The 27099-nt window shown below is 52.7% G+C and overlaps 5 protein-coding genes across 14 annotated transcripts in view; 2 read left to right on the top strand and 3 right to left on the bottom strand.

Annotated features, from left to right (window-relative positions):
- The window catches only part of TLN1 (talin 1), a 31899-nt gene extending 26295 nt beyond the window's left edge, over positions 1-5604 (bottom strand). For 2 of the 3 annotated variants that reach the window (XM_033858245.2, XM_033858243.2), the window contains exon 1: positions 5415-5559. The gene's annotated coding sequence lies outside the window, so the exon portion shown is untranslated. Of the gene's footprint in view, positions 1-5414 lie in introns of all 3 variants that reach the window. The other variant, XM_033858244.2, reaches the window with a different exon arrangement.
- A 156-nt stretch (positions 5605-5760) lies between these two features.
- On the top strand, positions 5761-9931 carry CREB3 (cAMP responsive element binding protein 3). 4 transcript variants are annotated; one of them, XM_019949060.3, is made up of 10 exons: positions 5761-5902; positions 6115-6252; positions 6358-6505; positions 6582-6649; positions 6758-6856; positions 8066-8172; positions 8283-8351; positions 8998-9082; positions 9180-9264; positions 9343-9931. In XM_019949060.3, exons 2-10 carry the CDS (start codon positions 6115-6117, stop codon positions 9657-9659), a joined length of 1116 nt encoding a protein of 371 aa, XP_019804619.1. In that variant the 5' UTR covers positions 5761-5902; the 3' UTR covers positions 9660-9931. The 4 variants fall into 4 exon arrangements, with proteins under 4 accessions (XP_019804619.1, XP_019804620.1, XP_019804618.1 ...); XM_019949061.3 differs by having other exon boundaries at positions 5766-5906; XM_019949059.3 differs by lacking the exon at positions 5761-5902 and adding an exon at positions 5905-6019.
- On the bottom strand, positions 9795-20414 carry GBA2 (glucosylceramidase beta 2). 2 transcript variants are annotated; one of them, XM_033858246.2, is made up of 17 exons: positions 20028-20414; positions 16844-16935; positions 16432-16547; positions 14366-14584; positions 13820-14059; positions 13492-13594; positions 13180-13333; positions 12964-13089; positions 12592-12764; positions 12250-12354; positions 11933-12040; positions 11681-11832; positions 11452-11558; positions 11163-11305; positions 10968-11083; positions 10677-10868; positions 9795-10381 (listed from the first exon to the last, which is right to left on the bottom strand). In XM_033858246.2, exons 1-17 carry the CDS (start codon positions 20360-20362, stop codon positions 10094-10096), a joined length of 2769 nt encoding a protein of 922 aa, XP_033714137.1. In that variant the 5' UTR covers positions 20363-20414; the 3' UTR covers positions 9795-10093. The 2 variants fall into 2 exon arrangements, with proteins under 2 accessions (XP_033714137.1, XP_033714138.1); XM_033858247.2 differs by lacking the exons at positions 16432-16547; positions 20028-20414.
- Positions 20415-20593: 179 nt separating this feature from the next.
- RGP1 (RGP1 homolog, RAB6A GEF complex partner 1) lies at positions 20594-26606 on the top strand. Of its 4 annotated transcripts, none has more exons than XM_033858249.2 (9): positions 20594-20874; positions 21436-21570; positions 21948-22084; positions 22374-22457; positions 22559-22708; positions 22983-23129; positions 23341-23468; positions 23676-23865; positions 24372-26606. In XM_033858249.2, exons 2-9 carry the CDS (start codon positions 21455-21457, stop codon positions 24593-24595), a joined length of 1176 nt encoding a protein of 391 aa, XP_033714140.1. In that variant the 5' UTR covers positions 20594-20874; positions 21436-21454; the 3' UTR covers positions 24596-26606. The 4 variants fall into 4 exon arrangements, with proteins under 4 accessions (XP_033714140.1, XP_033714142.1, XP_033714139.1 ...); XM_033858251.2 differs by lacking the exon at positions 20594-20874 and adding an exon at positions 20950-21088; XM_033858248.2 differs by lacking the exon at positions 20594-20874 and adding an exon at positions 21059-21190.
- On the bottom strand, positions 24820-25797 carry MSMP (microseminoprotein, prostate associated). The gene is made up of 3 exons (XM_033858253.2): positions 25668-25797; positions 25374-25482; positions 24820-25000 (listed from the first exon to the last, which is right to left on the bottom strand). The coding sequence occupies exons 1-3, from the start codon at positions 25795-25797 to the stop codon at positions 24820-24822; spliced, it is 420 nt and encodes a 139-aa protein (XP_033714144.1).
- Positions 26607-27099: the final 493 nt, after the last annotated feature.

Consider the following 27099-nt stretch of genomic DNA (forward strand, 5'->3'; position numbering starts at 1 on the left):
GGCCCACTTGTCTCAGCTTTCCTCTAACCTGACATGCTGGGGGCCTCCCAGAGGAGCTTGGCCCATGTTTGGTTTCCCAGCAGTCAAGCTAGAATCATGATTTTCTAACCCAAAGGGATCTCAGAAGTGATCTAATCAACTCTTTAATTTTGCTGAAGGGGAATCAGACCGTGTGTGTGTGTGTGTGTGTGTGTGTGTGTGTGTGTGTGTGTGTGTGTGTGTGTGTGTCTGTGTGTGTCTGTGTGTGTCTGTCTGTGTGTGTGTGTCTGTGTGTGTGTCTCTGTGTGTGTGTGTTTCAAAGCAGGTCAGAGAAAGAGCCCAGTCCTTCTAACTCAGTCCTTGCTCCTTCTAAGTCACCAAGTTACTACTCAGTTCTCACGGTAACTCCTCCTATGCTCTCTCATCTTCAGTTAGTCCTTCTGAAACTCTGCCCTCCATCTCAGCTGCCTCTCCTGACAGTATTTTCATTGCGGCCGGGGACACCAGTCTCACCGAGCCCTCCCGGCACCACCTCTCAGTGGAGGCGGCAGGCAGTGTAGAGTGTACCAGACCACACGTCTGCCTAGCAGCTGATGATGTGACCCAGCTCCGCACAGAGATTGGTGCCTCTTACCTAAGAGAGTGAGCAAATCTAGGCTGCCCATTGCCCTCCCTACAAACTGCTAGCCCCAAAGGGGAGAAAGCAGACTAGACAGAAGGCTGGAAGCAGAGGTGGGGGTGTTAGGAAACAGCAGCTGAGGATCAGGGAACTTGGCAAGGGGTATGTTTTTGGAGGGTGAAGAGATTAGGAGGGATTGAAAATCTAGGTAGAAACAGGAGGCAGGAGGCAGATGTGGGAAAGGTCTGGACCAGGGATATGATAGACAATTTCTAGCCTTATAAATAGTACAGAGTCTCAAAAAAGCAACAGCCACAGCTCGTCCTCTATCGTTACTCCCAAGAGCGGACTCTCCCAGTCTCCCCACTACTAGGTTTCTACTCCCCTCCCCATTCCTGGAGCACCTCTCCCCATAGCTGGACAGACCTGGCTGTTGGGTCGCTGGAAGGTCTGCGAAGCTGAGGGCACACTGAAAAGACCTTAGACCCTAAGCTGAAATTGCATGTCTCCCCCCATTTCCTCCGGACATATGGACACCCCCTTCTTCCTCAAGCACGGAAACCTCTGGTGAGACCCCGATAAGGGAGTTGAGTCATGGCTACCCTCACTTTCAGGCTGGTCCTCAGTGGACATCCACATGGCTACAAGAGGGTGAGGGAGGAAAGGGAACTGAGCGAGTTGGGGGCGATGATAACACAGAACCAGGCCCCTGGAAGTATGGGGAGAAGCTATCCAATTCTTGTTCCGGCCTGAGAACTTTGCTCCCCTTTCTATCATGTTTTATGGAACAGCAACAATGCCCCCCCCCCCCCCGTGTCCCCCTCCCAGAGAACTCCTCCTCCCTCAAGACATTCCTGAGATACATTCCAGAGGAGTTGGGCAATTGTGGTGGGGGGGGAATAGAGGACAGGAGGTCAAATCCCAGCAAGGAATGGAATGTAAATGTACTGGGGGTAAGGAATTTGGGGTACATAGAGAATACAGTCAGAGCAGGTACCCACAAAGGGAGCTGCAGAAAGACAGGGAGTTACAGAGAGGGACAAAGGGAGAGAGAAAGCTGAAGACAGAGTCAGAATGTAAGAGGGCTGGGGGAGTAACACTCATTCTGTTACCAAATTTGGCCTCTGAGTCTGTAACCGCTGAGAGGGAGGGGAGGGTTGTGGGTGAGACTGACATATCCGGCCTCAGGCTGCTGGAGGCTCATTTAGGGCTGGACTGGGCAGCTGAAGGGCTGGACCTGACTTCCCCCAGCACGACCCTTCCCCACCTACATCCAGATCCATGCATATTCATTCTCCCTAGATGTACCCCAGCCTATGCAGAGAGCTCTTTCCCACAAAGCTACTTACACAGTCTCTACCTACACATTATCTCAAACACACAGCCCTACACAGATCCATCACAACCACGTCATCTTCCCATGGACTCTACCCCACGCACACAGCTGGGACGTACAAATACACCTCTATCGGCAAGCACACAGCACTCGGCCCCAACACCTCTCCTCTCATTATACAGACATTCTCCTTCCATCCATCCAGTGAGCATTTTCGAGGGCGTGTTATGGGAAGGCCTTGGGCCAAACTCTCAGTGGCGGGTAAGCCCTAGCCTCTGCCCTCAATGGGCTCCTGGTCAGCAGAGTGGATGAGCTACATACAAAGTTACAGAAGGCAGGATGTGGTAAGAACCAGGTGGTATGTGCTCACGGGAGAGATCCCTTTAGGTCAGGGAAGGGGGACTAAAATGTCTTCACGAAAAGTGTCATTTGAAGTTAGGATTTAAAAAAATAAAGATAATAAAAAATAACAATGATCTATCTTTTATTGACTATATGTCAATTTCTTTGTGTACATAATTTCATTTAATCCTTACAGCAACCCTGCAAGGTAGGTGTCGGTATTTCCATTGTTACAGATTAGGAAACTGAGGCTCAAAGAAGTTAAGCACTTGTTCAAGTGTTTAACTTGAACAAGTCACACAGCTAATAAGTCACACAAACGAATAAGTTGTGAAGCCAGGATCCAAACCCAGGTCTCTGACTCCGAAGCCCAAGCTCTCTCCACTATTCCAGCCAGCCGGAGATGAGTCAGGGGTGGCATTCCAGGCAGAGAGAATAGCATAAGCAAAGGTGGAGAAGCAGAAAATCACGGAGGGGCATTCAGGGAAGTGAGGAGGCAGGCTGGTTGAAGCACAGCGTACCTGCAAGTGAGCAGTGATGGGGAAGTCAAGGTTAGGGTGGAAAGGCAGGGGAGAACTCGGCAGGAGTATGTGGAATTTCACCTACCGGAGGGCAACAGGAGGCAAAGGGAGGCTTTGATCAGAGAAGGGGCATAATCAGAACTAAACTTTACGAAAATAACTCTGGCATCTACCTTGGAGATTGGTTGTAAAGACACTGCATTAGCACAAGTGGGAGGTAATGAAGCCAGAGTTAGAATGGTGGAGAGGAGGACATCACTCATTACAAATTTTAAGAGGTAGAACTGACAGGAGCTGATGACAGTCTGTCCTCAGGAACCAAGGCCCAAAGTCAGGCTGGGGTCCCATTGCTTCGCGTCATCAGTAGGCACTCAGAGTGGCTGGGAGAGCTTGAGTTTAGGCAAGGAACTGGGAAAGGGGGAATGAAAGGAGCAGATGGAGCTGAGAATGTGAAGATGAGGCTGCAGTTAGGGGATGTGGTTAGCAGCCAGGTAGGGGCAGAAGGGATGGGGTTAGTGACTCTATCAGGCTGGAAATGGGGAAGACAAAGTGTAAAGAAAGACTGGGAAGATAACAGTAGGAAAAATAGTCTATAGTTAGTCACTGGATCAGGCTGGGGGAAGAGGAAGAATATGTGGATGGTGGCTAAGACAGGGAATGATGGAGTGAGGTCAGAGGCCAAGTCAGGCTGCAAGAGGTTGAGAAGAGATGTGGTAAGTGGCTAAATTAGGCTACATTAGTGGGATGGGGGGGAGAGTGAAGGGACGTTGGCAGTGTCTAAGTAAAGATGGAGTTGAGGGGAATGGGATGCAGCCAGTGGCCGGGTCAGGCTGGGTAGGGGATAGTGTTGTGGTCAGTGGCAGGGTCAGGCTGAGAGTGAAATGGGGGTGTGGTCAGTGGCCTGGCTGGGCGTGGGATCAGCAAGATCCAGTTTCCTCTTTGGGTCTCATTTCCTCTTTTCTCTTGGGGCAGTGGGGGAAGGGGATCTATAACTAGACCAAGAAATTAAGGAGGCTTAGAATCAGGGAATGGCACATAGCAGGGACCGTAAAGACCTGGCAGTAGTGTTGGACTGGTGGTGGGGTATTCAGCAGATGACCTGGAGGTATGCACTTGAATGAGTGGGTGAAAATGGTGGGAGAGTGCTTTAAAATGATGGGAAAGCTCAGATTTGCACGAGAGAAGGATGTGCGGATTCAGGGGTGGGAAGGGAGGCAGAATTGACACTGAGAACGGATGGTAAGGTGAACAACACGGGAGCATTAAAGGCAAGGGAAGTATCCTGTAAGTGGGTAGGCCTGAAGGGTGTGAAATGCAGGGCCAGGGAGGAGAGTTGGAGGGGAAGGTTTAATATCCAGGGAATGAGGGAAGACGGAGGCAGTAGGGCTGAACTTTCAGAGGATTAAGCCATCCCCTTCTCCCATGGGAGCAGTTTCCTTGGTCTGCTTCCTCCTTAATCACCATCCCGTCTCCCCTAGGCAGTCCCCCACTTGTTACTAAGCCTTGTACACCTCCTGAGTCTCTAACCCTTTCCCACCTCCTATCTTTTAAACAGCATGGTCCAGGAACCCCTGCCCCTCAACTGTGGTGGTCACAGCAAGAGCCCTAGGCTTAGACAGTAGAATGAAGCTGGAATCCCAGATGCTTGCAATTCTAGCTGAAGCCCAGAACCCTTGCCTGAAATTAGTTTGTCATTTCTCTGGGCCAAAGAAGCCCCTGTGACTACAGAGGCATAAGAGCCCTCCCCGCAAAACAAGGGCATCTACTTACCGCCAATCTCTTAAATTTACCTGCCCGAGGTCAACCACCCTGACCTCAACTACAACACCGAGAACTGCCCGAGATTCCTAACATTAACCCTGACCCTAATTTGTCTCCTGATTCCCAGTACTGGCTTTGACACTCATCTCTTTCTTAGCACACACCTGAATCCAATCCCTGATCCCTAATTTTGATCTAATTTTTACCTTTAGCACCAAATCCCGACCTTAACCCTAAATCTTGACCCCTAAACCTAAAGCTCATTTGTCACTTGATTCCTGATTCACCCCTTCCGTTTATCCCTAATACTGACTATGCCAACCTTCTCTAATCCCTAAAACTGGACTTCTAACCTAGTTCCTGTTGGTGACCCTTAACCTGACCCTGAACTCTAACTTTGACTTATGTTGGCCATCCTAGAAAACAAAATAATGCTCTTAATCCAAACTTCACCTACACAAAACACACCTGACTCACACTAATAAATCTAAATTTTAACCCCGGTTTTATAACTCCAAAAGCTAACCTTAACTCCTAAACCCAACTCCACCTAATCCGCAACTCACCCAATGTGTTCCTACTCACCCGCTATCAACTAACCTCAAAGCCGATCCCCGCCCTGCGCCACACTGCCATCCACTCCTCGCCCTCCCCCAAACTCATCTGCTCCCAGGAAGGGCCTGGCTCCTGAAAAACGGCCTATTTAACTCCGAGCACGGAGATACACTGGACGCTGATCTCTCCAACAGGACCCGAAACAGACGCAGAAGAGTCAGCGGCCCCGCCCGCCCACCCGCCTCCCGGACCTGGCCTTGCAGCCCCACCCTGAAGCCCCAGCTCGCCCGGTCCTCCCTACCTGCGCTGCCCGGCTCTGTGCCCCGCCCGCTGGTCCGCTAACCCTCTCGTTCTCCGGGTGGCTCTCAGGCTCCGGCCTCGCCCTCTCTTCGACACTCTCTCGGCCACTTCCGTCCCGGGAACGTCCCCCACCCGCGGGCGGCGCCCTGGGCCCGCGCTCTATGGTCGCGGGGGCTGCAGGAAGCTGCTCTGGCTCCAGCTCTCGATGCTCGGGAGCCCGCCGACTACCGGCAGCCCCTCCCCGGCAGGAAGCGAGGGTGCGGCGCAGCCAGAGAAGGCGCCCGAACTGCGCCGGAGTTCCCTTTTAGGCTCTAATCCTTCCTTCTTCTAGCCCGGGGAGAAGGCGGGGTCGGTTCCCCAGAATGCCCGCCCCCAGGGAGTGAGGGGGCGGCAGGCACGTACCCTCTATTTGCATAGCGCCCGGGACGTGGCGCGCACCGACGCCGCTTCCGCGTCGGGGGGAACTCCAAGTCCCGGAATGCCTCTCGGGTAGGTGCGTCACTTGTGTTGTGTTGGAAGTTGCGGGGAATCGAGTCTGGGAGGCGGGTCCGTTTTCAGAGACCCTGCTAGCAGCTAAGAGGAAAAACCCCGCTGAGGAGCCTATAGGTGGGGTCGACTGACGGTCCGGGTCGCGCGTAGGGTTGGGGATTGGGGCCGGGTGGAGGGGTGAACTCCTGCGTTTCTGCACATCCTTTCCGTAGATGTCTCATATGGAGCTGGCGTTGGACCCGGGTGACCATGACCTGCTGGGCTTTTTGCTAGAGGAAAGCGGAGGTTTGGTGGCGGCGCCCGATGAGGCCTTGGAGGCTCCGCTGGGTTGGGAGCTGCCACTTTTTGAGGTGGGTAGGGGTCTGAGTCGGGGAGGCCCGGGGCCGGTTGTGGGGTGTGTCCCTGAGGCAGTGGGAGGTGATAGGTTAAAGCCTGTTAATCTGAACCCTATGCAGGCTCTGAGCAATTGGGACGTAGAGGATTTCCTGAGCTGCCTGCCGAGTCCCCCAGCATCGTTGACCGTTTTCAGCAATTCTAACCCCTGTCTTGTCCACCATGATCACACCTATTCTCTCTCACGGGAGCATGTCTCCATAGATCTAGGTAAGTCTGTAATAAGTGAAGTTTTGGGGGAGGAGAGGACTCACGGGCCTGGCTATTCATACTTTCCCTTTTTCAGATACTGAGAGATATGGAGAAGAGGGGGCTCAGATGACTCCATTGCATGTGGAGGAGCCGGCAGAGCAGGTACTTGACTTGATTTACAGGAGGATTATTCCCCGCATTGCACGGGTTGGGGCAGGATTCCCCATTCGTTTCTGACATCCCTTTGCAACTCTGCTGCCCACCTCTCAGGAACCCCAGGAGATTGCTAGGCTAATACTGACTGAGGAGGAGAAGAGGCTCTTGGAGAAGGAGGGGCTTACCCTGCCTGGGACGCTTCCTCTTACTAAGGTAAGACTCCCATTGGAGGAGGGTTGTGAGTCCCAAGTAGGCCAGTTCTGTTAATTTTATATCAGTAACTTGAAAAAGAACTGAGGTGAGAGATTAGCACATTTGTTGTTACTAGGAAGCTGGAGCATGTAGTTAGTGTGCTGGGTGCAAGGGCAGATGGTGGTTTTGCAGGGCTTGTACAAAGTTTGGTGTGCTTTTTAAGTAAAAATTCAGAATTATCAGGGTAATATTAGTAAAGGGATTTGGAAAGTACTGTGCAAGCATGGGTCCCTGACACTTATATTTCACTGGTTTAGCACTAATCTACCTATAGCTGAATAGTAGAATTAAGTATTAAGGTTCATCAAGGCTGGATTGAGTAGTATAACAAGAATAAGTGTAAAATCCCGATTTTCAAGCAGTGAGTGGTGGCTTCACATGCACAGCATTGTGATACTGTGATGAAATCAATGTTCATTAACAGAAAGGTTAAAAGAATTTTAAGTTCTTAAAAGTACAAGTTGAGGGAATTCCTTGGCAGTCCAGTGGTTAGGACTCTGTGCTTTCACTGCTGAGGGCCAGGGTTCAATCCCTGGTCAGGGAACTAAGATTCCACAAGCTGTGAAAAAAGAAAAGTACAGGTTGAGTCAACAGTGTGATATGGCTACTAACAAAGTGAATGGAGTTTGGAAGCTGTATCGTTGGATACCAGTAAACTAACAGTGTTGCTGCTAGAAGGGCAGTAACCATCTTGCTCTCCTTTTTACTGGCCAGAAAGCATCTTAGTGTCCAGTTTTGAGCCCCGATCTTTTACAGATATTAAGAGGATGCAGTCCATCCTGCGAAGAGTAGATAAGATGATGAGTTGTTTTTTGCCCAGTTTTTTTTAAACTCTGAATAAATGTCAAGTGCTTTTAAATAGTTAAAGACCTTTGTTCTATTACAGCCCCAGAGATCAGGTGCTAGGTAAGTCTAATAGGTAGAAATAATAGAGGCAGATGTTGGCTCACAATAAGGAAGTTTTTTTTTAGTTAATAAAATTGTTACAGTGGCTTGGCTTGTGAGGGCATTAACAACTGGTCCTCAGAGGCACTCAGACAGAAGCAGAGTGCCTGTTGGTCAGGGAAGCTGTAGAAGGAATTTCCACATTGGGAAGATCGAACTCAGTTGCCTTCAAACTCTTTGGTCTAATGTTCCTCGGATGATACCCCTTTTCCTGTCTTCTCTCAGATGGAGGAACAAGTTCTGAAACGAGTGCGGAGGAAGATTCGAAACAAAAAGTCTGCTCAAGAGAGCCGCAGAAAGAAGAAGGTGTATGTGGGGCGTTTAGAGAGCAGGTATAAAAGGGAGCGGAACTCGGGGGTGGAGAGAACAGAGGTAATTGGAAGTGTTAGGTTTTTTAAGGGTGGATACAGGCCATGCCCCCACATCCCTGTTATTCCTCCAGGGTTCTGAAATACACAGCCCAGAATCTGGAGCTACAGAACAAAGTACAGCTCCTGGAGGAGGAGAATCTGTAAGCAACTCTTCGACATCAGTCCTTTCTCATCCCTCCCATTTAATACTGTCTCAGTCTTTCTCTTGCTCCACACTTGATTTCTAATTAGGCAGCTCCCACGTGTAAGGTCTGGTGCTTGGCCTTTAGTGGGTCTCTGATTCTAAGAAGCTCATAGTAGCAGGGAATAAATTTGCAAGTAACTGTGGATAAGTATCAAGAAGGAGAAAGGAGGGAATAAGAAAGACCTCATGTGGCGGATGGCATTTGATAGTAGATAGGATTCTGGGGTGGAGGTGTGGGGAGCATTCTAGGCAGAGAGAACACAGCATAGTCCAGTCTGGCTGGAACCCTAACAAGGGTGAGTTGGGCTGGAAGGTAGAGAACGTATAATCCCTAGTGAGGATTGTGTGCAGAGCCGATCAGGCAGTGTAGAACCACTGAAGGGGTTTGCAGAAGGAGTTTAAATCAGGGCAGAGACGTGTGTGTTTGTTTTAGTGAGGTCAGGCATTTTGTTCACAGAGAGGAAGAGATCACTTGCAAAAATAGGTCCAAAAGTAAGAGAGGATCCAGTGCACAGGTGGAGGGGATGAACTTAACAGGAGGGTTTTGTTGTATGTCAGGGTGCCAGGCCAGGGCCTGCTGTCTGTCCCCTCTCTTCCTCTAGGTCCCTTTTGGATCAGTTGAGGAGACTCCAGGCCATGATGATTCAGACAGCAAACAAAGCCAGCAGCGGCAGCACCTGTGTCTTGGTGAGGATGGTGATGGAAGGAGAGATTCTCTTCTCAGGTGGCACGGATAGGGGTGCAATGCAAAGCCCTTCTTCATCTCGTTTCTCCTGCGCTCTAGGTCCTGCTGTTCTCTTTCTGTCTCCTTTTCGTACCTGTGATGTACTCGTCGGACACAAGGGGGAGTCTGCCAGCTGAGCGTGGAGGTGAGATCCTTGAGGATACCATTAAGGAAGGGCTAGGGGAGAAGCCCAGCCTGCCCTGAAGGGCATTTGTCTCCTCAGTGTTGTCCCGCCAGCTTCGTGCCCTCCCCAGCGAGGACCCTCCCCAGCTGGAGCTGCCTGCCCTGCAGTCAGAGGTACCAAAAGACAGCTTGGACCATGAGCTCCAGGCTCCTAGCAATTCTTGCTGCCTCTTCTATCACATGCCTCAAGCTCCTAGCACAGAGCCTCCCCTGAAGTTAACACTGCCTGACAGTTTCTCAGCGTCCTCCTGCCCAGGTCCCATCTCTCCCCTGCATGCAAATCTCACAAGTGAGGGAGGATGGCTCTCTACCCACAGCTCCACGTCTGTTATCTTGCCGGGCAGATATTCAGGCTAGGTGTGAGGATGTGGGGGCCTCAGTCATGGTCTGCAGCCCCCAGTCTGTGTTCAGAGGAAAAGGGACGGGAGGGGGCTCGCCTCAGGTCCTGGTGCCCTGTCAGGAAGCCTGAGGACTCAAACACACCACACTTACTGGCTTTCTGGGTCTTTTATTTGTACCCATGTATGTCTGTCACCCCATGAATGGGCCTGGGGGAATCAACTGACCTCCTTGAACACTTCATGCAGTGAGGGGATGGGGTGAAGAAAGAAATAAATAAGTGATTCTGACGCATGGGTCACCCTCAACCCCTCTTTACTGGCGCGGTTGGGTGGGGAGAAGGGAGGGCATGATTGTCCTGGTGGCTCAGGGCTGCAGGAGAGTGGGGGTGGGTGTGGAGGAGGAGGAAGGGCCAGGCTGAAGGCTGGGCTGTTAGCGCCTCCTTCCACAGTTCACGAGGCGCACTCTGGGCTTGGGTTTGCCACGGCTTCCTTTGGTCCAAGTTTGGGCCTGGTGCTCAGTCCCGTGTCCTGTTTGGCGATTGGCCCAGGGGCCTTTTTATGCTGCTGCTGCTGCAGGGCCAGCTGCATGGCCCAGATGCTCAGCGGCCGCATGTAGGCCAGCGAGCGGAACACCTGCTGCTGGCAGTACGCCTCAGGCGTCTGGAAGGCCAGGCCCAGGCGTTCCCACACAGTACGGTAGCAGCCTTCAGCTGTCCGGAAGCCCTCCCAAGTCAGGCCCTGTCGGGAGAGATGGCAGTCATATTACTTGGCAACCTCTGAGTAGCTATTTCAGCTGGACAGATGGAGAGAATAGGGTCTGTGCCCTCAGGGAGTTCCCAGCCAGTGGGGGAGATAAGCTTGACTCACAGGCAGAAGCCTGAAGGCAGGAGATAGAATGCATGCCAGGGAAAAGGGGGAGGCTCTCTGGATGGATAAGATGACATTGAATCAGGCTGTACATAAGTTTGATGGCTGAGGAAGTTTGCTAGGCCAAGGTACAGATTGCAGAGAGTTGGGGAAGGGAGTGAATTACCTCTTGGATCATGGTGGCTGCCAGCCCGTAGACCACACCCACCCAGACTTCATCAGACTGGACACTGGATCTATCAGGAACACCATGGGGCTGCATTCCATTCACAGCCCCCATGGCCCCTCCTGCAAAGCCCTGGACATTGAATTCAAAGATAGTTTGGAGAGCACGGACCACATGTGGGGTAGGAAATACCTAATGGGGCAAGGGAAGAAACACAGTCTCTTAAACTTGGTTCCCACCTCCAGGAAAAACCCTTACCTTTCTCTCCGGTTCCTCCTCCTAGTCTCTCACCTCACTGTCTCCTTCTCCTAGGCCACTGGCCCTCAGGAACCACTGGCCAGCACACTGGTCAGACATGATGCTATAGGACTGAGGCTGAGAGCTGCAGTCATAGTTGTAATAGCGGCCTGGAGAAGGGGAAGGACAAAGTAGGGCTCCTTGCCTCCCCAGAGCTGCCTTAAGATTCTTTAGGATCCCCCAACTCACCATTCCACAGCAGTCTCTCATAGGCTTCTTGGCCCCGGCTAAGGATGGAAGAAAATTTATCCTGGACCTCCTGTGCCCCACACAGAGCAGCCATCTTGACCATCACAGCCACAGCTGCCAGCCACAGTCCTCCACAGTAAGCACTGATCAGAGACACAGGTTCAGGGATTAGCCTGGCAGCTCTAGCCACTCCCATGTAGAAATAATAGGCAGTCACTCGTCCTTAAGCCCACAATCCCTTGATGCTCAGTTCCCCACCTCAGGCCCCTGGAAATCCCTACCCCCCAACCTGGGGCCTGTGGTGACCCATCCATCATAGGTTTGGTCTGCATAGCCTCCATTCTCAATGAGTCCATCTTGGTCCTTGTCAAACTTCATTTCAGACTCCATCACGGCCTAGAGAGGGACCAAGATACTGAAGACCTAGATGCTAAGAAAAGACAACAGTAGCCAGCCGGGATCTCCCCAAACACCAGGCAGCATGCCCCTGGCATGAGCACTGCACATGCATCCCTTACCAGACACACAGGCCACATGTCCCTCAGGAAGCAGTGGTCACCCGTCAGGTAATAGTCCCGATAAACCTGCAGCACAAACTTCAGGTTCAGGTCCTTCCAGTCCGCAGTATCATGGACCACATATGCATTGACCCGGAGCCATGGCTCATCATCTGGGGAGGGGAGAAAACCTGTTTCATCTGCACTGCAGGGTAGGGTAGAGGGTGCAAAAATCGAGGAAGAGAAGCTCACTTGTGGTGGAGGGACTTTTACCTGGATCCCCAACATCATGAGGCACGACGTTCCTCCTTTTCACAGGTGCTATTATCCCACTCATCAGGTACTGTTGCTGTGCCAGATCCTCCCTGAGAGTGGCCAGAGCTGGGGGAGCAGATACACAAGCGGGGGGCGCGGGGCAGGGAGTGGGTAGGCTTGGGGTAGGGCACAGAACTGTGTGTGTATGACTCCAGAGGGGAACCAATACGCAGGATCCACATTATGTTTGGGTGGAAGAGGCAGTGTGAGGGACCACAAAGGTTCAGGGGCGTGGGGAGCTAAGAGGGCAGAAGAGGCACAAAAGGGACCCTCACCCATGTCATACTGCAGGCTGAGCTCGAGTTTGGGCCAGAGCATGACGAGGGCAAAGGAAGCGTAAAAGTGGACATCATATGTGTTGTACATGCGATATTCCTGGCCTGGAGAAATGAAGGAGACACACTGTTGCCAGGATTCCTGCTGATCCTTCATACTGCCCTGCCTAGCTGCTCCTCTAGCATTGGGGGTGGGGCACTGTCACACTCCATACCTGACACTTACCCCTCATCCCAACCAGTACCCTGGGATAGGCAAAATCCATCATCCCGCCTGGGGGCAGGGCACCAACTGGCCTCATGGATATGGCCTGCCATACTGCGTACACCAACGGCCCATACCTTCAAGGTAGCCGAATCGACCATACTCTTGTAGGAGGGGGCGGAGCTGACACATGCTCCCCACCGGCTCCTCTCGTAGGCAGTCCTCAGGAACTTCCAGCCATACTGTGCCCCCATCAGCCAGGAAGTATAGTTCATTGAACAGCGCAGATTTGTACCAGGCAGGCAAGGATCTGGGGAGTCAGGAGGAGGGAACAGTCCAGTGAGTGTGGACCTCCCAGGAAAGGACGGATTCTGGGGTTCAGCAGAGTAGGGGTCCCAAGTGAATCCCAGCCCAACTCTGCTGACTTTGGTGGGTGGAGACTGAATCAAGGAGTCCCAGTTGAGGTGTGAGTGCCTGGGAGAAAGGCAAGAGATGGGCCCCGTTGGCACCTGTCATCCAATACCGGGCTCTGCCAAGCCGAGATCCTCTCTTCCCAGTCTGCATATCTGCACAGTGCATAGTGGCTAAGGGTGGGTGCTGCATCACCATCTGGGCCAAAAAACCTTGTGTACCGCCTGGGGTGGAGAGAAAGGGGAGGGATGAGAATGTGGGCTCCAGCTCAGAGCCCCAGCACCACGGACCCTGTGCGCTCTCATTCCCATCACCTGTAGTAGACCTGGCCCTTTGCTCCAAACATGATTCTGGGCATGTCCCAAGCCAGTGAGAACTCCAAGCGGCACTGGCCTCGAGGTGGCAGCTTGCCCATAACACACACTGCCCCAGCGATGCCTACTCCTTTCTGCGAGGGGAGGCTTTGGCCTGAGAGAAGCGCAAGATGAATCAGCACAGGCACCCCCTTCAGCCGCAGGGGTCCCTAACATGGGACTAAAGCCTGCTTATTACCAGGCCTCCCACCCCTGCTCCCAAGACAGGGACAACCTCTCTTCCCACCACCTCCCTGTCAGACCCCCCATTACCAGCGAGGGAGTCCAGCTGTCCATCCTGAAGTAGATCCTGCCACACCTGCTGCCCAGTGCTGTCAGGGTCAAAGGCTGTGAGGTGGGTTACCATGGTATCTGCCTGTTAAGGGGCCAAAGACTCTGTGAGGAGAAACTCCACAGGTACGCTGGCTCCTGACTAACTCCCCTGAATATATTCCCGCCTCCAAGTTCCAGAGGCTAGGGTGGTGAGGGTGGGACTCAGGAGGTGAGGAAGTGAAGAGACCATGGTGGCATGGGGGCTGGGCTAGGGCCAGGCTGAGAGTAGGGGTTCAGAGGCTATGGTATGGGGCAGCCTCCTCCATACCGTGAGTCGTGCAGCCACAGCCATCGTGTAGGGATTTGGAGGGGTTGGATGATGCAGAAGCAGCCCCTGTACAGTCTCCCCATCACGCTCCAGACAGAAGGGCTCATTCCACAACCCCCCCGGGGCATCGTCTTCACCCCCCAGTCCATTCCGCATGGAGAACATGATGGACACGTCCAGGGCTTCATCCCCTTCATTTTCCACATCCCACACAAAGACTCCTACAGGCAGGCTGCTGTCCTGGGAGCAGAAGATCAGACTCAGATGGTCCCAGCATATCCCTTCTGGCCCCACTCCCCAGGATCAGTCCTTGGCACCGATGATCTGACTCAAATACCCGGCAATATACTCTATCTTCCACTTGCATCTCCCCATATTGCCTGGCAGGCTGTCTGCCAGGAGACAGAAGACCAATTGGGCGGTGGTCCTGGGAAACCAGCATGATGTTCACTCTCCACCCCCTCTTGCATAGGTCATGGAACTTCCAGGAGAGACAGATCCTGGGGAAGGGAGAGCAATGGAGGAAACACAGAAGGGGAGCCTCACCTGGTAGTCATGGGGCAAGATGGGTGTGATCTGGCGGCAGGTGAGGGTGACATTTTGGCCAGGAAGCTGATAGACAGTCCAGGCTCGGGGATACAGGGCGTGGTAGAATGCAAAGTACCCACACAGGCCCCAGTTCCAGCTCTGCAGGACACTCGGGCGCTCCACAGACAGGACTTGCTGGTACACAGTCTGCCCTTTCCGGCGCAAACACACTGTGAACTAAACCAAGAAGGTACATGGGCTGGAACGGGGTAACCCACAGGTACCTCAAACAAGTCTCCCTCTCCTCAGAGTAGCTCCTGCCCTGCCAGAGCCCGCAGTGGCGACCAACGCACCACAGCCTCACTCATCCCCCAGGCCTTCCCCCCCAGGCTCGGAGTGACCACCGAGTCGTGCCTCCCCCATCTATCTCCCTTCACTAATGTGGTCTTAGTGCCCTAAGCCAGGCCCTCACCATCTCTGCTTTTACTCTTCTGCCTCTTCTGAAATTTGGATTTCAGACTGACCTTTCTTACAGAGAAATCAAGATATGTTAGTCTGTGTTTATAATGTTTCAGTGACTCCCCGTGGCCCTCAGGCTAAAGTCTAAACTCATCTACCTGGCTTTCAGGGTCCTTCTTGATGTGGCCTCTCCCCGCCCATCAGACTCATTACCTGTTCGAGCCCTTATATTCTGCTCATATCAAATACTGTTCCCTGAGAGCACTACATTTCCTCCTCCACGCTTTTGCTCATGTTCATGCTCCATTTGGTAAAACCCCTCATCCTTCAAGGCCTAGGTCAAATGCCATCTCCTCTCCTCAAGCAGTGAGTCATTCTGCTGTGTGTCCCCCTACCCCTCTAGTCTAGCATGTTATAATGTGCTCACATTCTGACTCCCTGACTCCTCTGGAAGGAGGGCTATGAGGGATTAATATCTCTTCCTTGGTTCAAAGTATGCCTGATATCTTTAATGTATATATGCCTGTTATATTTAATGTATATATCAAATAATTTTTTTATGTTGTTGGAATAGTAGGTAATGGTTAAGACCACAGGCTTTTAACCGCAGAGAAAACTGGTTCTGAATCCCTGTGCTTCCATTTACTAACCATGTAACCTTGGGCACGTTACTAAATCTCTTTGAATCTTAGTTTCCTCATGTGTAAAATGGGCCTAATAATGGTACTTCCCTTGTAGGACTGTCTTTAAATATTAAATATTATACAAAAGAGTCACAAGGCTGGAAGACATTCCCCCGGGATACCTCAGGGATGAGCCACAGAGGAAGCCTGGGCCATTGGGCAAGGCTGGTAAACCTGAACTAGGAAGGGCATTATCATTAACAGGACTCAAGGTCTGCTAGTCATTTCTCCTTTGAAGATAAGCTGAAAGCTGGAGGCCTCCCTCAGACAGGAAATAGGAACTTGGTGGACAACTCAACATGGGAGGGCACTAGAGAGATATGATGAAAGGTGGACCACATGCCTCTGGCAATCAAAGGCCTTCATCACTCCTTGATGAAGGAACACAGCGAAAAGAAGTGAAGCTTCAGAAAAGGGAAGAAGTCTGGAGATCTATGCCTGGGAGAGGGGCTTCCCAGGCCCCCAGCCAGAGAGACCTCCAGAGGAGTGACCACCAGCAGAGAAGCTGGCCTCTGGCTGAAGCCTGGCAAATCAGGGCGAGCAGTGGGCGCTCTGCATCCTGTCCTCCTGTGCATTTGTAGACTGTTGGTTTGTTTTCCCTTCTGATCTTTCAACCAGGTTAAGTGATCCTGGAATTCTCTGACTCTCTGTGGCTGGGTACTGGCTCAGCTAGTGGAACTGGGACAGCAAAGTAGGTAGGAGGCATTTACTAGAAAAATGAAGGGCACAGGGGTACCTTTTTTCTTTCAGGAAATGTGTGCTCTGAGTGTCTCGTTCCTATAGTACATCCTAGCACAGGGCTGGGCACACAGAAAGCACCCTGAAAGTACTTACTGGACTGAATCATGTACATCTCTAATTGCCACATCCTACACTAGCAAAGAGACCCTTCCTGGCCTGGGAAGTACTGCCTGGACCTCTCCTCCACCTCCTGGCTCTTACTTGATCAGCAATGACTGTTTGGTGCTGGTACATTCCAGGATTAAGCTGCCAACGACAGAACTGGCCTCTCCAGCCTCGGGTGATAGTGCCTCCCCCAATGCCACCCAAGGGACAACCTAGAGAAAGAATCAGGATGGTTAGTGGGGCATGGGAGAGGAAAACGAGCCCATTTCTCACTTTCTAGACTATAAAGATGGATTCCTCTAAACACCATGGGGATATCAAATCGACACATTGTACATTTTAAACTTACACAATGTTATATGTCAGTTATATCTCAATAAAGCTGGGGAAAAAACCCTAGGGGATGGGTCAGAGCAACTTAAATAAGCTGAAAGCCTCTTTGCCTAGCTCTGCAGTAGGCCTGGACGCTGGGCCCTCTGTGACTGGGGAGAGCTGGAGTGAGGCTCACCATAGATCTGTCTCAGGGGCACAGAGTTGATGAGGTCGATGAAAGGTGTCTTCTTCTCCACCTGGGTCTTCCGGTACCACCACTGCAAGTACCTAAGGAGCAAGGGGCAGTGTGAGTGGAGGGGCGGCGGGCGGCAGTCACCGGCCTCTCTTTGGACACCCAGCTGTGACTTCCCATTAAATGTCCCGAGGACCCATCGCCTTCACTTCCAAACCTCTCCTACTCTCAACATCTCTACAATTCAAGGTCCTCTCATCTTCCCAGTCACCCCAGGTCACAGTATGTGACTGTCTTTGTTTCTCCTCTCTACTCTCCTTAGAAGGAACTTTCTGATCTTTTCACACCACTAACTCCACCACCACTGCTTTAATTTACTCCAGGAACTTTCCAGTTATGGTTTCCTGATCTATAATCACTCCCACCCCACATACAGGCATAGGCTGCTGCGATAACTTTCTTCTTTTTAAAATGATGATTTTTCTTCCTGATTATGAAAGGTGAAAATTTGGAGAATGCACTAGGTGGAAGGTGAAAAAAATCCCACCTATATACAACCAGTGTTTACATTTGGGGGCATTTCCTTTTAAGTCTTTTTCTTTTTTTTTTTCTTTTTCTTTTAAGTTCAGCATTTAAACTATAAGCTTTCTAATTTTGCTCTCTCATAATATCCCAGTAAAGCGTTCTAAAAACCCCAACATTTTCCTGGTCTTATCACAGCTCTGTATCCAATAGGCAAAAGATTCTGTTTGGGATTCAAGGCTTTGACATCTCTCTCAAGTCTATTTTCTAATCTTCCTTCCTACAAATTCCCATTCAGAGTGGGTCCTCATTAAGCAACCCCTGCCCTGCCAAACTCTCTTCCAATTCCACTCTTCTCCCTCACCAGCTAGTTTATACACATTGTTCAAGCACACCACTTGTAACCATGTAATTGGGTAACCCCGCTGAGGCTTAGTTTCCTCATCTACAAAATGGGGATACCTATTGCCCTTCCTACCTCAAGGAATGGTTGGAAGGGCAAATGGCACAGTAGATAGGAAAGCCACAAAGTGGAATATCTGTGCATACACTGTCTCAACTCCCAGTAAGACACTGTCCTGTTATTTTAGTGTTCCTCATGTGAGTCTGACATACTTTTAAGTTTCTTGGGGAAAGGGACAGTGACAAAGACTAGTTGATTATTACCCACAGCTTCAAGCACAGGGCAGGGCACATGGTCTGCAGTCAGTAACTATTTGCTGAATTTACAAAGAACGTATGTACAGACAATGGAGCATAAGAGAAATGAACAGGGACAGGAGCAAGGGGAGGGAAAATCTGACTAAAGAACAGGGAGGGTACATTCTGGGGGTGAGAGGAGAGGGAGGGAAGATGAAGGATGGGATGATTGGAAGGCAGATCTTCTTTGCCAGCTTAGAGGAAACTGGACTTTGAAACTGGAGGCCACAAAGGATTGGTGAAGGGAGGGAGGGCACAGCGCGGATTAGGGCAGTGAGGGAGAAATGCAAGATATGAAGATAGGCAGAACAAAGGAGTATCAGGCGCAGAACAAGCACTCAATACATATTTACTGAATGAATGGATTCTGGCTGAAAGGGAGAGCAACCAAAATTGAGTTCTTACCGCTCCAAGGCCAAGAGAACTCTGTCTTGCTGGAGCTCCTAATCACAGTACCTACCCCCAGTTCAGCTCCCTCTCAGAGCCCACCTTTCTCTCACTCCACTTAGCTGCTGGCCATTCCTGACCTATTTGGCCTTTTCCATAATTTCAGCCCCCACTTAAGAATAATCATTCAGAATTCTTGCTTGTCTCACCCCTGCTTTCTCCTCATTGCAGGACCTCATCTCATTCCAAAACCCCTGTGTCAGTGATCCCCACCCTGTCCTGGGATGCAGAGCCAAGTCCAGGGGGCTGAACACAGCTTCAGGCCTCTGTGATTCGGCTCATACTTAGGGACTGGGGGGTAGGATGCCTACAGATGGGTTCTTGACCTCCACGTCCCCACCACATGCACCCCAATGTGCTGCTCTCAGTACCCCAGCCCTAGATCCTATTTTGACCCAAAGCCTTTTGGGGTCAAAACTAGGCCGGGTCAATTTCAGAAGCAGCCTGGAGGGATTATTTTTGTCTGGTACAGGCCACCCAGGGGAGCTGGCAAAGAAGTCAGATACCCAGGCAGCCACAGGCCCTTCCCACTGCCTAGGGCTTGGGCTAGGTACACGGGCTCCCCACCCCAGCCCCAGAGCACTGACTGTGGAAGAGAAGGAGCCCCTATTTAAGAGGTTGCCAGGCCTGGGTTTCCTGAACTTTAAGCCTCCCTCCCCAGCTCTGTGTTTACTGTGTGGACTGACTCAGGGTGACCTCTGGGTGATGCTTTCTGTTCTCACATCCACCTGCTCCTGTTAATAGGTCTTGGCCCCATCACTAGTCTTTGAACTCAGTGGGGATCTAGAGGAATCTGGAGGAGTTCTACAGCCCAGGATAAGCTCTTGGAGTGTCTGCCACCCTTGTGTAGGGGGAGACCAGGAAATGCTCTGGAAGATTATTACTAAGCTCTGGGGACACCTAAGGCAGTGCCTCTCTGGTCAAAGGTCTTTGCTTTTTATATAACGGGCCATCTATTCCGGAATAGAGTGAATAGCACCTCTTATCGCTCTCTCCTTATAGTTGAGAGCAGGAAGGCTCTCACCCTTTCCCTGGAGCCAAAGCTTGAGGAAAGAAGCTGATGGGTGTTGGGACTATTAAATGCTGTGCCTAAAAAAGGTTCAATGAATACTCCAGCTGCTCAGGAGAATCTGGGGCTGAGAATCCCACCCCCTCCCCAGAAAACAACATTGTATCAGTACCACAGCTGCCAGAGTATCCCTTCCTACCTTGTCACAAAGTACAGCTAATCCCAAAGAGCAATCTCTGGAAAAGAGCATGTATGTGAGAGGGAGCCTAAATGACTACAAGGCCCAAATGCTCCTGCTCCTTCTTGCTAAAAAGACAAGTTACTGGAAGGAAGGGGGTTGCAAAGAGATGTGACCTGGTCTCACCCTCCAAAACCATGGGCTTAAGAATTACGTTGGGAATGGGGGCCACCTGACTAGGACAAGGTATCCACCTATTTCTCACCCTTTCCTGCCGCTGCTGGAACAAAGTGAGGTATAATAAGGTAGTCTAGGCAATGGGATCTACTCACCTCAAGCCCATGCCCAAATGCTTCATTAGGTTGCTTAGCGAGACATTGTTGGCATTAAAGGGTTTCCTCTTCTCTGCAAACTCGTGAGCCAGGCAGATGCGCCAGCCAAAGGGAGGCACCTGGTAGCCCTTGGCTTTACCCTCATAGGAAGCCATCAGCGGCCCAAAGTCCTGCGGATTGCTGTAGCCCTGCTCATTCTGGGGTTGACTGTCTTCAGGGTTCTGGCAGTCTGTAACCTGCACAGCCTCAGTGCCTCCAGTATTTTCAGGGCAATAAGCCTGTGGATCCCCTTTGGCACAGCTGGTCTCTTCCGAGGCTGGGACTCCGGTTCTCATATTCCCTGGATTCTGGGTCCCCACGACCTCGGTGGTCTCGGTTCCCGAGCTTTCTGGTACAAAGTATCTGGCCAGCCAAGCCCAGATGTGGGCGCGGATTGTTGTTAGGTGTTCTCTCGGAGGGCCGGCCTCTGGGGAAAGCTGAGGTGAGCTGGTGTCTCCGTGGAGCCGGGGAGCTGTTGCCGCTGCTGCGGTGGCGGCGACAGCAATAAAGCCGCCACGGTCTCCCCCTCGGTCCTCTCTCTGGGTCCTGGGCGGGAAGGATAGGGCCTCGACGTCATTGGGCCGCGGTGATTAGCTGGCCCTGCCAAAGGGCGACTGGGCCCGCGGAGAGGGGAGGAGCCCTCGGGACCAGCCCGCCAGGCACCGCCCCCGGGGCCGGCCTGGGAGCTCGCGGCAGCACCGGCTCAGTCACTGGGCCGTGGCACCAGACCCCCCCGAGGGGTGGGCGCCGGGTCCCGCCGGCCGGTATCCGGGACGGCGATCGCACCCGGGTGCCAGCCCGTGGGAAGGTGACCCAGGGTAGCGGGACCACTCGAGCCCCTTCCGGCCCTGCCGGCCGGGCGCTTCCGGCCGGAAGGGGCTCCGAGGGGGAAGAGGTGGGGGGGCGGGGGCCGAGGGAAGTCCCGCCTCTGCCGCGGCCGCAGCCACGCACTAGGTCCCGGCCCGGTGGGGCGGGCGATCGAGGGCCTCGGTGCACCGAGCCCCCAGTTTCGACCGTGCGAGGTGTCCGGGCTAGGGGCGCGAGCTGCCGGGCGGCCGTGGCCCTGGGCTGGGACGTGGAACCTCGAGGGAAGGGGGCGGAGGCAGCCTGGGGGTCCCGGCGGGGTAGGGGGAATATTCGGCGCTGAGCGGGGCTGGGGGCTGGGATCCAGAGCGACTCCCTCTCTCTCCGCAGTGCCGAGTCAGCTGCCGCCATACCTCCCTTCCGCCTTCCCGCATCCCAAATCTGGGCGCTTCCCTCTGACACCCTGGTGCTGAACGTCCATTCCCCGGGTCCTCACCCCCAGGCTCACCTGAGACACCACTCCGGGCCGTGGTACTGACCTCTGATACCCCTTGTTTCCTTCTAGATCCGATTCCGGAGCTGCCATGATTGAAGTGGTAGCAGAGCTCAGCAGAGGTCCTGTGTTTCTGGCAGGGGAGACGCTGGAGTGTGTGGTGACCGTCACCAACCCCCTGCCCCCCACGGCCACTTCTGCATCCAGGTGGGGGTGCCGGTACTGAAGAAGCTGGTCCTTCTGGGAGGAAGCCTGGTATCTATAGTGCTGAGCCAGAGCTCAGGTTGTCCTGTGACTACAGCACCACCTTCTTGCTCATTGTGCTCTCATTGTAGGAAAGGCTATTTAACATTTAAGATGTGGGTGACATAGCCCACCACTCTCCTCTCCTCTCTCCTCCCCCACTCCCCCTTTTACCCAGTATACTTCTCTTTGTTTAATGGTTTCTCTTTGGGGTTCTGGATTCTCTGATCCAGAGGACAGCCGCCTCACTGTGTTGGTCTTCTCAGTGTGGTAGGGAGTTTGGGGGAGCATTTGTGAGGTCAGGAACTGCCCTCTGATGTCCTCTTTTCCTCCTCCCATAGTGAGGCTCTGGCATGGGCCAGTGCCCAAATCCACTGCCAGTTCCATGCCAGTGAGAGTCGAGTAGCACTGCCTCCCCCTGACTCCAGTCAGCCAGATGTCCAGCCTGAGAGCCAGACTGTCTTTCTACCACACCGAGGTTAGAGATGGGGCATTTGCCTTTGGAGGGGGATGGAATCATTGTTACCCAAGGGTGAAATTGTCAGATTGTTCTGGTGGGTCATTATAGTCTCTGTTGCACTGGGGATGTGGAAGAGTGTAGTTATTGCTTTGGCGGCGTAAAACTGTTCCTATTTCACAACGAGAAAAGAGGAGTGGCTTGGTTTGGGTTGCCCTTTGTTGGCAGTGCTTACTGCCCCCACTTGCTGTGCTAGCCTTCTCCAGTACTAGACAATGGGATTATTAAGTTGCAGTCTTATCTTTTCTAGGTGAGAGGGGTCAGTGTATCCTTTCCACTCCACCAAAAATCCTATTCTGTGACCTGCGGCTAGACCCTGGAGAGTCGAAGTCATGTGAGTGACTGCCCCCTGACCCCTCGATTGCCTTCTAAGGCTCCTGGAGGGAGGACCTCTCTGGCTGCTTCTGGCTGCCCTGACTACTACCTCCCAACCAGACTCCTACAGTGAAGTGCTGCCTATAGAAGGACCACCCTCCTTTCGGGGTCAGTCAGTCAAGTATGTCTACAAACTGACCATTGGCTGCCAGCGTGTCAACTCACCCATCACTTTACTCAGGGTCCCTCTGAGGGTTCTTGTGCTGACTGGTAAGTAAGGGTTCCTGGAGGGAAGGGCTGGAGAAGAGCCTCACCAAAGCAGAAATGATCCTTAGAGGGTTTGTGAGAGGGGCTGGAGGGAAGCTTCCTGGTCTTAGTGAAGGTGTGAGGGGGTTGGGGAGAGAAGGTTCTGGAGCATAGGTGAGATGCGTGCCTCAGCCGTGGCGCCCCTTACCTACAGCCCTCTCAGGTTGGAGTCTAAAACCCTACCCACTACTCTTCTCTCTGTTCTCTCCCACCACCTCTCCACTCATTTTCTCTCCAGGCCTTCAAGATGTCCGCTTTCCCCAGGAGGAGGCAGTTGCCCCATCCAGTCCATTCTTGGAAGAGGATGAATGTGGCAAGAAGGACTCATGGCTCGCTGAGCTGGCTGGGGAGCGCCTCATGGCTGCCACATCCTGCCGCAGCCTCCGTGAGAAGCCCTTCACATTGTCCCACCCCATCCTCCCCTCATAGTATTCCTGTCTCAGAGATTGAGTCTCCTAGCTGCCACATTCTCCTGAGGATCCAGTGATACCTCACCCCAGATTCTAAAGGAAAAGCCCCACCTTTTGGCCTCTGGCTTCCAGCCCTAGACATTCCCCAGTGCGGACCCCAGGCTTACTGTGTCCCATTCTCCCCAGATCTGTACAACATCAGTGATGGCCGAGGAAAAGTTGGGACATTTGGCATCTTCAAATCTGTATACAGACTTGGCGAGGACGTGGTGGGGACCTTAAACTTAGGGGAAGGAACTGTAGCTTGTTTGCAGGTGAGAAAGGAGAGGGACTTTGGGGGAACTGGGTCTGAAGGTCTGGGTGGAAAGAGAGGGTCTGCATAAAGAGGGGTGGCAGGTAGAAATGGGCAGTGAGGTCACCCAGGATCCCTCTGGTAAAACAGTGTGAGGTTGGGCTGCCCTCCCACCCGGAGTCAGCGCATCCCAGCGCCTGCCAGCACGCACTTCTCTTCTTGCTCCCAGTTTTCAGTGAGCTTACAGACGGAGGAGCGTGTGCAGCCTGAGTACCAGCGGCGCCGCGGGGCAGGGGGTGCCCCCTCTGTGTCTCATGTCACTCATGCCCGGCACCAGGAGTCCTGCCTACATACAACCAGAACGAGCTTCTCCCTCCCCATCCCTCTCAGCTCCACACCAGGCTTCTGCACAGCCGTTGGTGAGACGCTGACTATTACCGGGGGTGGGGGGCACGGTAAGATGCTGCGTTTAGGTAGCGTATAATGAATTCTGATTCCTAACACACTCCCAGACATACCCATATCCAGTCTGTGACCCTTAACACTTTCTCAGACCTTCAGCCTGTTTCCTGGGTGCACTGACCCCTAAATTCTTAACAGCTTTGCACATCTTCACTCCCCCTACCCACTGGGACCCTGTGATGCACTGATCTCTGACTCGCCATTGCATTTACTTCAAGCTACGAAGTCTTGACTGTCTCACACTTGGGTTATTAGGTAGTTGATGCCATCATCCTTACTGTCACGGTTCCAGTTTACACACTAGATTTCTTCAGCCAAACTCTCGATCCTAGCTCCCTGACCCACACCTCCCCGCTCTTCCTGAATACAAGTTTGTTTTTTTTTTCTCATTTGCTAACCACATCCTGTCATTGGGTTTTACTCCTGGCTTCTAATGCTTCTACCTTTATCTTTTTTCCCACAGTATCCCTGAAGTGGCGTTTGCATTTTGAATTTGTAACATCCCGAGAACCAGGTTTGGTGCTCCTACCTCCCATGGAACAGCCCGAGCCTGTCACCTGGACAGGGCCTGAGCAAGTGCCCGTGGACACCTTCAGCTGGGACCTCCCCATCAAGGTGCTGCCTACAAGCCCTACCCTGGCCTCATATGCGGCCCCAGGCCCCAGCACCAGCACCATAACCATCTGAAACTGGCCCACGTGGCACTACTTTCTTCAGGATCCTGAGAACTCAGCACCTGGACTCTAGTAGGGCCCATTTTTTCCACCTGGGGTCCAGTGGCACAGATAATGAGAGGCAGGCTTTCAGCTGTAGCATTAATTTATTTATTCAGAATAAATCGGCAGCTTCTAGTGGTTTCCCTGGAAGTGGCAGCAGCAGTGGGCAGTCAGCAAAAGGGCGGTCGGTTGAGTTTAGCTGGAGTGGGGAGCAGGAGCCGCAGGAATAGGGGTGTTAGCTGAGCCCCACTCTGGGTTGGGCCCTCCCTCTTTGCAGGGCAGCCGGGGGTCAGATTTTTGCACCAGGGAGAACTGGCACGTTCCTGCCTCCCGACGTACCTCACACCCAGCGGGGAAGTCGATAGGATGTTGGGACCTGGGGAACCAAAGGACGGGGAAGGAGTCAGGACAGTGAAGGTCCACCTTTATCCCTGCCTCGCATCCCCCCTCCCAGCATTCCTCCCATATCTTCCCCCAGTGCCCCTGTCCCCCCTAACCGAGCTCTTGCCTGCCATATATGGATATTTTTCGTTTCATAGCAGGAATATTTTCCCTCCAGATCCACCCCAACTCCCCTTACTTTGTAGCCTGAAGCTTTCTCTCTCACATTTTTGTTGGTACCTTCAGGTTCGGCCAGCTTCATACTGCTACTTTGTTCATTCTCACACCACAGCAATCTAGTCATGACCTGGCCATCTCTCAGTCACTCACATCAGAGCCATTCTCTCTGGCCCTCAGTGGTCACTCACGTGTCACAGCAGCCCACACCGACGGGATGCAGGCAGGTGCAGTGGAAACAGTCCTTGCGGAGCCAAGACTCGCCCAGGGTGAAATATTTCCCTTCATGGTGGCAGGGCGCTAGGGAAGAGCAGGAAATGTTAGTGTGCTGGAGCGCAGGGAGTAAGTGCTGCCGCCCCCGCGTTTACCCTCTCCTGTTTCCCAGCTCGGGGGGTCTGGGTCTTCTGACACAGGATCACCCCTGAGCCCCCTTCCTCCCAGTGCCCTCTGCTCCTGTCCTTCCCTAACGCCTCACCCAGCTTTACCTTGAGCTTGGAAGTAGCACTTGCTGTGGACTCCTGGGTGCTGGAGGAGCAGAGATATCACCAAGCAGATGATCCCCCAGCCGCCCAGGGTCCCCTTAGCCTGTCCAGCCCAGAGCATCCATAAGGCCATTCCCGCAGTACGGCCCTTTCGGACCGTTCCTGGCTTCTGTTCAGGCTACTCTGGTCTTGTCTCCTTGGCTTTTCTTTGTTTCTCTCCTCGAGTCTTAGTTTCTGTCTTTCTCCCCTGGGCTCCTGTCTCACACCATCTCCGTGCCCTCTCACAGGCTTGGGGATGTTTATAAAGTGAGGACCCTGGCCCCCTGCTGAGTAGAGCTGGAAAAGCTGTAACTCTGTTTCCTGAGGTGAGGGCATGAAAACAAGAGGTCTAGCTTTAACAAGCTGTGAGAGCTGATTCATGCCCCACACAGCTAGGGGGAGGGAGGTGGCCATGGAAGGGGCACTGGACTGGGCACTTCCCCAGCAAGGAGGTGGGACGGGTGGGGGCCCCCAGGTGGTCCCCAGAACTCCTCCCTGGCCTGGAGAGGAAGCATTCCACCATCTCCCCCCGCCCTGTAACACACACACACACACACACGCGCGCGCGCGCGCACACACACACACTTCAGGGGTGTGTACGCTGGGATCCCTGCCTGGACCGGAGGGAGGCATTTCCTGGGGATGGCTAATCCTGTGCCCCAGCCAAACCGAGGAGATGCAGTAGGGTGCGACAGCCAGAGGCTCCAGGAGAGCGAACAGGCACCTGGAGTGGAGAATGTTTCTCTCAGACCCTAGGGCAGGGTCTCCTTGCAGTATCCTAGAGATATGGCTGCCCCTCAGAGATTAGGGCTGGGGGGCAGGTGTCTCTTTTTTACAGGCATCCCAGAGATTATCCATTGTTCATCACCCCTAAACATACTGCAAATAAAGGTTCTCCTCATGTCTGGGGATGGTTCTTTCAAAGAAGAACATCTCTAAATGCCCTAATGGTATGGATCGCTCCAGTTTCACAGAGATACCGCCCTTATCTCCTGTACATTATGGAATGAGAATTTAGGAACTTATCCTCTGACATCCTTTTTTGGGTTTCCTGCAGGTTCTGGAGAACCTAAAGATGGGTGATTAAGAGTATAGGTTATAGAGTCAGACTCTGGATATAGATCCTGATTCTACTTAAGAGCTGTGTGACATTGGGCAGGTTAGTTCACCTCTCTAAACCTGTTTCCTTAACTCACAGAGTTGTCAAGAGGATGAAATGAGATAATGCGTGTAATGCTCCTGGTACTGTCCCTGGCACGTAGCCCTCCGAAAAGAGTGACTGCTGTGGCTGGTGCTAGACGTCCCTTTCTTTGAATGATGGTGAGCAGCTCTGTGTGCACAGCTGAGAGCTTCTGCTGGGGCTGCTATCTCCTGGCACAGAATTCTGCCCCTTTCA

This window comes from Tursiops truncatus, chromosome 6, assembly GCF_011762595.2.
Source record: "Tursiops truncatus isolate mTurTru1 chromosome 6, mTurTru1.mat.Y, whole genome shotgun sequence".
Taxonomy (NCBI): domain Eukaryota; kingdom Metazoa; phylum Chordata; class Mammalia; order Artiodactyla; family Delphinidae; genus Tursiops; species Tursiops truncatus.

Excerpts from the sequence above, each read along its gene's own strand:
- CREB3 (XM_019949060.3), top strand. The coding sequence starts at position 6,115 with ATGTCTCATATGGAGCTGGCGTTGGACCCGGGTGACCATGACCTGCTG. Across the intron at positions 6,650-6,757 it reads TGGAGGAGCCGGCAGAGCAG|GAACCCCAGGAGATTGCTAG; the intron begins GTACTTGACTTG and ends CCCACCTCTCAG. Across the intron at positions 9,265-9,342 it reads TCTGCCAGCTGAGCGTGGAG|TGTTGTCCCGCCAGCTTCGT; the intron begins GTGAGATCCTTG and ends TTGTCTCCTCAG.
- MSMP (XM_033858253.2), bottom strand. The coding sequence starts at position 25,797 with ATGGCCTTATGGATGCTCTGGGCTGGACAGGCTAAGGGGACCCTGGGC. Across the intron at positions 25,483-25,667 it reads GTGCTACTTCCAAGCTCAAG|CGCCCTGCCACCATGAAGGG; the intron begins GTAAAGCTGGGT and ends GCTCTTCCCTAG. Across the intron at positions 25,001-25,373 it reads GGTGTGGGCTGCTGTGACAC|GTCCCAACATCCTATCGACT; the intron begins GTGAGTGACCAC and ends TTGGTTCCCCAG.
- GBA2 (XM_033858246.2), bottom strand. The coding sequence starts at position 20,362 with ATGAGAACCGGAGTCCCAGCCTCGGAAGAGACCAGCTGTGCCAAAGGG. Across the intron at positions 11,306-11,451 it reads TGGGTCACCACAGGCCCCAG|TGCTTACTGTGGAGGACTGT; the intron begins GTTGGGGGGTAG and ends GTCTCTGATCAG. Across the intron at positions 11,084-11,162 it reads TGAGAGACTGCTGTGGAATG|GCCGCTATTACAACTATGAC; the intron begins GTGAGTTGGGGG and ends CCCCTTCTCCAG.
- RGP1 (XM_033858249.2), top strand. The coding sequence starts at position 21,455 with ATGATTGAAGTGGTAGCAGAGCTCAGCAGAGGTCCTGTGTTTCTGGCA. Across the intron at positions 22,085-22,373 it reads TGTCTTTCTACCACACCGAG|GTGAGAGGGGTCAGTGTATC; the intron begins GTTAGAGATGGG and ends TATCTTTTCTAG. Across the intron at positions 23,866-24,371 it reads AGGCTTCTGCACAGCCGTTG|TATCCCTGAAGTGGCGTTTG; the intron begins GTGAGACGCTGA and ends TTTTTCCCACAG.